This window comes from Topomyia yanbarensis, chromosome 3 (genome assembly GCF_030247195.1).
Source record: "Topomyia yanbarensis strain Yona2022 chromosome 3, ASM3024719v1, whole genome shotgun sequence".
NCBI classification, from domain to species: Eukaryota; Metazoa; Arthropoda; class Insecta; order Diptera; family Culicidae; genus Topomyia; species Topomyia yanbarensis.
In genome coordinates this window covers 194,649,096-194,658,061 of record NC_080672.1, presented here as the reverse complement: position 1 = coordinate 194,658,061, position 8,966 = coordinate 194,649,096, and the positions used below count along the sequence as shown (strand labels likewise).

The following is an 8,966-nucleotide window of genomic DNA, read 5'->3' as shown; positions in this document are numbered from 1 at the left end:
CCTTTTGAATTAAAAAAAATAAATTTTTGTTTTGTTTGGTCTCTAGGATTATCCTGGATAAACTTTATCACAGTGAGACGTTGATCTTTTGTATACATCGTTGGGTCGTTGCTGATCAGAATCCCGAAAAGTCAAAACCTGAAGTAGGTAGCTTTACCGCGTGAATGAATTTTAACAGCAAAGAATGTACAACGTATGCAACTCTTCTCTTAATATAAAATGACATTGAAGGTTGCAGTGATGTTCGGAAGGATTATTTGAAAACATCCATATTATGAAAAAATCATATAGGATGAAATACTCTTGCTTATAACCAGAGTTAAAAATATTCAAATTCATTGAATGAAAATTGATCATATTCAGACGCATTCATTTTCAATATTCAGTGACGCAGCTGAAAACGTCAAACGACCAAACCGCCCATTCATCCATGCAGATTTTCATTCGTCTCCAATTATTACACGGAGTGCCCGTCCAGCAACGAATCAAACGCATTAAAGTAGGCCCTGGCACAATGTAAGCGATGATGATTGTTGTTTCATATGCTTTACCGGCATTTGAAAACATTTTCCTAGATAAATACCGAAATGAATATATTGTACGATATTCAACTGAATGAATAACATGGATATTTGAATGAATATTTTTTCTATTCACCGCGAGTCGCATCAGGTTCATTTTCAGCCGTCAACAAAGAGCTTCGATTATTTTTAACTCTGCTTATAACACTAAACTTTTGCACTCTCTTCCTTTTACTACGTGATGAAGCTACAATATGCACATATTTGTATCACACATACTTATCTATACATCACACTTACTTTCACTTTGACTCTCGTCGAAAGCAATCATCCCTGCAAAGTTAGGCTCCATTTAGAAAGTTCCATCTGGTGATTAGGGACTGTTCGTGCACAACGAAAAAACGATATTAGCGCGCCATCTATATCTCAGCAGTGCATGAAACCGACCACTGGCTCCATCATTCATCGAGCATTTATCGATGCCCAAACCGTGGTAGCCATCATATGCAACCAGCTCTCGGTGAAAGCATATAAAAGGGGCGCCGTCCGTGGTCGCGCCTTTTAGTCGTCAGCTGATAATCTACAAACGTCAAAATCATTTTTAGCAGTCAGTTCAACTGTGCGAGTGCGCGATTCGTTTTAAGATAAAATTTATTAAGTTGAATAGTTTAGTTAGTTGAATAAATTAAATTAATTATATTAGTGTCTGAAAATATAAGTGCGTTAGTGAGGAATACCTACCTTTATTGTTGCCCTGCTGATCGCTGGTCGTCGATACTCCGAAGTCCGCCGATCACCTGCAGTTAAAGGAAGAAAATACTCACCAGTCATCACCGCTATTCAACGCTGCTTTGGATTACACCTGTAAGTCTGTTGATCACCTGTACTATCTGTGCTACTCGACATATGGTCCTTCGAACCGAAAAAGCGTCGAACTCCGTTTGTCCGCCATCGCGACGCTCGCCTGACGCCGCTACGTCCGCCATCTCTGACGCTTGTCAGGAACGCCATCGCGACCTGTTCTTCAGAATAGCTGCTTTGTTCTGAAGGAAGACGCTGCTTCTAATCAATTGTTGGGAACGACTTCGACCGCTGCTGCAACTGCTGGAGGAAATATTATAATTACAAGGCATTTTCATTGCCTTGCCAAAGTAATTGAGGTTCCAATACCCGATAATCTTCCTCTTTGAGCTGCGCGGTCTTCTGTTTTCAGAACCCGTTCGATATCGTGCCTCCGCTGGAAATCATTGGCACCTGCTAGTGACGTTGTGCCTGCGTCAAATCCGTTTGCTAGTTTCATTGTTGGACTGTTCCTGGCTGCTACGATCCAAGTCAACGACCCTATACGGTTAAGGAAGGCTGCTGCTTTAATTAATACAAGGCAATTAATTGCCTATCAAAGGTAATAAGGGTTCCATAACCATTTACTCTCTCCGTTTGTGCTACGCGGTCTTTTGTGTTACAGATCCGTCTCGCCGCCGACATGTCTGTTGAACGTCGCATTAGAGGGTTCAAGCTGTGACAGAAGAGCCTGCTGACGTCATTCAACGCGATCAAGCAATTCGTAGATGAGTACGATGATGACGACAGTGATGCAAATGAAGTTCCTGTGCGCCTGGAAAGCCTGATTAAGCTCTGGGCAAATTTAAATGCGGTCCAGATGGAACTGGAGTCCATCGACGAAGGAAATCTGGACGAGCAACTGAAGCAGCGGACCAAGTATGAATCGGCATACTATCGGGTCAAAGGGTTTCTGCTGGCCAAGAATAAAAGTTTTAACCCGAACGTCACTAATACTCTCTCAACCATTCGTAGCCCTCCGTTGGCATCGCAAGTGCGTTTGCCCGACGTTAAACTCCCGGTTTTCAATGGAAATCTTGACACCTGGTTGAATTTTCACGATTTGCTCGTTTCGTTAGTGCATTCGTCCGTCGAACTCTCAAATATCCAGAAGTTTTATTATCTCCGTTCGTCATTATTGGGCGATGCACTGAAACTCATTCAAACGATTCCAATCAGCGCTAATAATTATCCAGTCGCATGGAATTTACTCGTCGACCACTTCCAAAACCCTGCGCGTTTAAAGCAGTCATATGTTGATGCATTGTTCGAGTTCCCTTCGATAAAAAGAGAGTCTGCTGCGGAGTTGTATTCGCTGGTGGAGAAATTTGAGGCCAACGTCAAGGTCCTTCAGCAGTTAGGGGAGAAGGTCCAATTCTGGGACATTCTATTGATTCGGATGCTGAGTATTCGCCTCGGCCCGACGACGAGAAGAGACTGGGAGGAATTTTCGACTGCGAAGGAGGCCATATCTTTCAAGGACCTGACGTCATTTATCCAGCGTAGGGTCACCGTGCTGCAGAATATCCAGAGCACTACGGTAGATGTCCCTGTTTCCGGCCAAGTGAAAAAGCCATCTCAACGACCAGTCGCTAGTCACAATGCAACCCCTTTCAACGCAAGGAGGTGCATCATCTGCAACGATCATCATCCCCTTTATCAATGCGCTGCGTTTTCCAAGATGGGTTCAGAAGACAAGGAGAAGGAAGTTCGTCGCAATCACCTCTGTCGGAACTGCTTACGCAAGTGTCATCAAGCGAAGGACTGTTCGTTAACGAGTACCTGCCGCAAGTGTCGGGGCAAGCATCATTGTTCCAGTCATCAACCAACTAGCTCAGGTCGGAAGACAGCCAACTACACAGATGAGAAGTCCACCCCCGCTGCATCTACCAGCAATCCACCCACTGCATCTGTGTCAGCTACCATCGAGCCTGCCAGCTTCGCTTCCGTTAGTCAAGGACGGAAAGCAATCCTGCTTGCTACTGCTGTTGTCATCGTTGTCGACGACAGTGGAGCCGAGCACACAGCACGTGCGCTGCTAGATTCCTGTAGCGAATGCTGTTTCGTTACCGAATCATTCTCCCAGCGAATCAAAGCGCAAAGGAAGAAGGTCCATCTTCCGATCGCTGGTATTGGTCAATCGTCGGCGCATGCCAGGCACAAATTATTCTCCACGATTCGCTCTCGCACAGGAAGGTATTCGACCGATTTGGAATTCTTAGTTCTTCCCAAAATTACTATCGATCTGCCGTCGACTTCCGTTGATACTTCGGCCTGGGAGATTCCGCCGAGTATACAGCTAGCTGATCCGTCATTCTGCAGTACGAACCCATCGACCTGTTCAAGGTTTCTGGTCGAATTCCGCTTGGCGACAACCTCCCAGTGCTCGTAAACTCCGTTCTTGGCTGGGTAGGGTCTTCTCATGGTCAACCGATTGCTCCAATCGTCGCAAATATCGCCACCGTCAACGACGTGCACTGTCTATTGGAAAGGTTTTGGTCCATCGAGGAAGACAATGCCTCTCCGTGCTATTCCATCGAAGAAGCCGCCTGCGAGGAACACTTCCGTCGCACGGTAACCCGCAACACCGAAGGGCGATACATAGTTCGACTGCCGCTGAAGCAGGATGTGTTGTCTAGCCTCGTTGACAACCGTCGCACCGCTCTACGACGTTTTCACCAACTAGAAGGTCGTCTAGTCCGTAATCCCGACCTACATCAACAATACCGAGTCTTCGTCGAGGAATACCACGCGCTAGAGCACATGCAGCGTGTAACGGACTACGAGAATCCTCCCACTCCATGCTACCATCTTCCGCATCATGCTGTAGTGCGCGAAGATAGCACGACGACCAAACTGAGGGTAGTTTTTGGCGCGTCGTGTAAAACCCCCAACGGACCATCGCTGAACGACGCGCTTCTAGTTGGACCAACCGTGCAAGAAGACCTGCGATCAATTATCATGCGAGCCCGAACACACCCCGTCATGTTGATCGCCGACATCAAGCAGATGTACCGCCAAGTCCTGGTAGATGAGCAGGACACTCCATTGCAGCGAATTGTTTGGCGAGTTTCCCCGACACTTCGATGGAAACCTTTGAACTAAAGACCGTAACATACGGCACAGCCAGCGCACCGTACCTTGCAACGAGAGTTCTCCAGCAACTAGCCAACGACGAACGCGACGAGTACCCCGAAGCAGCTGAAGTTCTACGCAAGGATTTCTACGTCGACGATCTGTTTTCTGGTGTACGCAACATAGCAGAAACAACCGCTTTACGCAAGCAGCTCGACGCGCTGTTACTCAAGGGCGGTTTCAAACTCCGCAAATGGGCATCCAATGAAGAAGCAGTACTGGAGGATGTCCCAGCAGAAAATCGTGCTGTACAAGAGTTGGTCGACCTAGACCGAGATCCGTGCATAAAAACGCTTGGACTGCACTGGGAACCGCCCACCGACCAGCTCCGCTACAAAATTCAGCTTCCGACATCGACGACAGACGCGCCACTAACGAAACGCATCGCACTATCGTACATCGCCCGTTTATTTGATCCGCTTGGACTCGTCGGACCCGTCGTAACCACAGCCAAAATATTTATGCAGACACTCTGGACCTTGAAGGACGACGACGGCAAGATTTGGAGCTGGGACAACGAGCTACCACCAGCTATCAAAGAACGCTGGCAAGAGTACCAATCGCAACTCCATTTGCTGAATGATTTGCGCATCGACCGTTGCATTCTTCTTTCGAATCTCGTATCAGTCCAGCTACATTTCTTCTCTGACGCTTCAGAACACGCATACGGCTCGTGCGTCTACGTCCGCTCGACAAACGCCTCTAGCGCAGTTAAAGTTTGTCTGCTGACTGCGAAATCGAAGGTCGCACCTCTGAAAAAGCAAAGCATTCCGCAACTCGAACTCTGCGGTGCCCTTCTGTCTGCTGAGCTCTACGAGAAGGTAACGTCATCGCTCCAAATACACGCAGAAACGTCCTGAGCTGGTTAAATTCTTCTCCGTCGACCTGGACAACGTTCGTGGCCAATCGAGTCTCCAAGATTCAGACCGCCACGCTCTTGGAACCACGTAGCAGGGCAGCAAAACCCAGTAGACCACATTTCCAGAGGAATCCCGGCAGAAACCCTTCTCCAATGCGATCTCTGGTGGCAAGGATCACAATGGCTTCAGAACGACCAAAGCGACTGGCCTATACAACAACACGACAACATTCAGTATTCCGAAGTTCTCGTAGAAGCAAGAAAAGCATCGGCAGCAGTAACTTCCGCCGCCGTCGAACCATAATTCGTCGAAAATTTCTCCAACTTCCAGCATATGGTCCGAGTAGCCGCTTACTGTCGACGATTTCTCCAGAACTGTCGGAAAACTTCTACAGCACGAACGGAATCAGCACATCTCACAGTCGACGAGCGGAAGGAAGCAGAAGCGACGATTATCAGACTCATCCAACAGCAAAGCTTCAGCACCGAGTACAAGGCCCTTCAACAAGCACAAGCAGTATCCCCGAAATCTCGCATCCGTTGGTTTCATCCTTTCATAGGCTCCGATCAACTGATTCGAATTGGCGGCAGGCTGGGAAAGGCAAATCAACAGTATGACAGCAAACACCAGATTCTTCTTCCTTCTTCGCATCATTTCTCCATTATACTCGTTCGCTACTACCATGAGAAATATCTGCACGCAGCACCCCAACTTCTGTTCAATCTTCTTTGATTACGATACTGGATCACCGGGAGCAGAAGTTTGGCCAAACGCACAGTGCACAAATGTGTGATTTGCGTTCGAGCTCGCCCCAAACTGCTCGAGCAATTTATGGCTGAACTACCCGCAGCACGAATCACCGCAGCTCGACCATTCTCTGTGACCGGCGTCGACTATTGGGGACCGATTCAACTAAAACCACCCCATCGAAGAGCTGCACCTATTAAAGCCTACGTTGCAGTTTTCGTGTGCTTGAACTAGTGGGTGACCTGAGCACTGCCAAATTTATTGAAGCGCTTCGCAGATTCGTCTCTCGTCGCGGATTGTGCGCTGAAATCTAGAGCGACAACGGACGCAACTTTGTAGGAGCAGCCAACGAACTGCGTCAAATATTGCAAAGCAAAGATCGCCAGCAAACAATCGCCCGCGACTGCGCCGACAACGGAATCCATTGGCATTTCAACCCCCCAAGAGCATCGCATTTTGGTGGCTTGTGGGAGGCCGCAATTGCATCTGCGCAGAAACATTTCGTACGAGTACTTGGAACGCACACGCTTGCCTACGACTCGATGGAAACACTGCTAGCACAAATCGAGTGTTGCCTCAACTCCCGCCCACTTGTGCCACTATCCGATGAATCTAGCGACTTGGAGGCACTCACACCAAGTCATTTTCTCACTGGATCTGCGCTGAAGGCTGTCCCGGGCATAGATGTCAACGACATTCGTTTCAATAGACTTCGACAGTGGCAACAACTTCAAAAAATGTTCCAACAGCTGTGGAAACGATGGCACCTAGAATACATTTCAACACTACAAGGGCGAACGAAATGGTGCAACCCTCCGATACACATAAAGAACGACCAGTTGGCAGTTATCAAGGACGAAAACTCCCCTCCGATGAGCTGGCCGACTGGAAGAAACGTTGAACTTCACCCCGGGGACGACGGAACAACTCGTGTCGTCACACTACAGACACCCAACGGCCGATACACTCGACCGGTATCCAAAATTTGTCTGCTGTCAATTTCATCAGCAGCAGAAAATCAGTCACCACCCACTACAGTATAATTTCAACACTAACCTGGTCTTTCATCATCGCATTACACTCATTATTAGCAGCAGTTCGTCGATACTCACCTGTTCCAGCCAGCAGTACCTGAAATTTATTACAATAAGGGCCCACATATTGTTGGGACAAGTATCAAATCTTGTTGCTCCTGGTCGATGCAAACATCATATTATACTACACCTGCAATCCATAAATACATGGCCCTCATACTGTTTGGGCAAGGTAAGAACCTGTCCAACAATTGTAGTTTTCCTAAAACCCTCTACCGGGTCTTCTCTTTTGGGTTTCATGTTCCTGCCGACGGACGATAATTGTCATCGAGATCATCGGGCAAATGTAAACACCTGCCGCCGATTTCATCTGCACCAGAGAAACCATAACCTATCAACAGAGTAAACATTATCGCACTACAAATTTCATCACTTACCTGCCTATTCACACATCATCAATGTACACATTATTGCTTCCTTCATCGTCATCGACTTTACTTACTTGTTCCTGCCAGCAGCACCTGACAACAAAAACATTAAGGCCCTTTTACCAGTTGGGCAAGGTAAGAACCTGTCCAACTAATTTAGTTTATTTAAAACTCTCTACCGGGTCTTCTTTTTGTGGTTTTTTTATGTTGCTGCTGTCATCAACACACAACATCGCTCGAGAGACGAAACAACACAACATACACAGCATACTCATCGAGATATCTCCTGGGATCATCGACGACGTTATTGGTGTGTCAGAAAGAAATTCACTTTCTGACGGGGGCAGTATCCCAGTTAAACTCATTCCGGAACCGGTTCGGATTTCTTAATGGAGTCATTATGGATTCCAAATCAAATGCAACAACTGATTCCGACTCAGAATCGGTTGTTGCATTTGATTTGGAATCCATAATGACTCCATTCAGGATTCCGAATCAAATTCCGAATGGATTGACCGGGATGTTCGTGCACAACGAAAAAACGATATTAGCGCGCCATCTATATCTCAGCGGTGCATGAAACCGACCTCTGGCTCCATCATTCATCGATGCCCAAACCGTGGTAGCCATCATATGCAACCAGCTCTCGGTGAAAGCATATAAAAGGGGGCGCCGTCCGTGGTCGCGCCTCTTAGTCGTCAGCTGATAATCTACAAACGTCAAAATCATTTTTAGCAGTCAGTTCAACTGTGCGTGTGCGCGATTCGTTTTAAGATAAAATTTATTAAGTTGAATAGTTTAGTTAGTTGAATAAATTAAATTAATTATATTAGTGTCTGAAAATATTAGTGCGTAAGTGAGGAATACCTACCATTATTGTTGCCCTGCTGATCGCTTCTCGTCGATACTCCGAAGTCCGCCGATCACCTGCAATTAAAGGAAGAAAATACTCACCAGTCATCACCGCTATTCAACGCTGCTTTGGATTACACCTGTAAGTCTGTTGATCACCTGTACTCTCTGTGCTACTCGACAGGGACCATTCATAAATTACGTAACGCGTTTAGGGGGGGGGGGGTACGAGAAGTTGTGACATATTGTGACATATGGGGGTGAGGGAGTAAGCGAGATCGTTACGTAACATTTTTTTTTCGAGGAATTTGTTACGTAATAGGGGAGGGGGGGGTAGAGAAATTTATGATAACTTGTTACATGGGGGGAGGGAGGAGTCAATTTTGGGCAACTTTTGCGTTACGTAATTTATGAATGGTCCCTTACCTATCATTGAGGATGGCATTGGCTTTAAATTCCAAGCAAAAAGTGATTGGAACACTTCAGTGAACCACCTGTTGGTTTTCTTTTTTCTTTTAGACAATACGGTGCACATGCGCCGGCCATGTC

At 46.8% G+C, this 8,966-nt stretch overlaps 1 protein-coding gene across 1 annotated transcript; it reads left to right on the top strand.

The window, feature by feature from the left end:
* Nucleotides 1–2,181: 2,181 nt before the first annotated feature.
* On the top strand, nt 2,182–6,088 carry LOC131687537 (uncharacterized). The gene is made up of 4 exons (XM_058971630.1): nt 2,182–3,682; nt 3,775–4,421; nt 4,469–5,317; nt 5,687–6,088. Exons 1-4 carry the CDS (start codon nt 2,182–2,184, stop codon nt 6,086–6,088), a joined length of 3,399 nt encoding a protein of 1,132 aa, XP_058827613.1.
* Nucleotides 6,089–8,966: the final 2,878 nt, after the last annotated feature.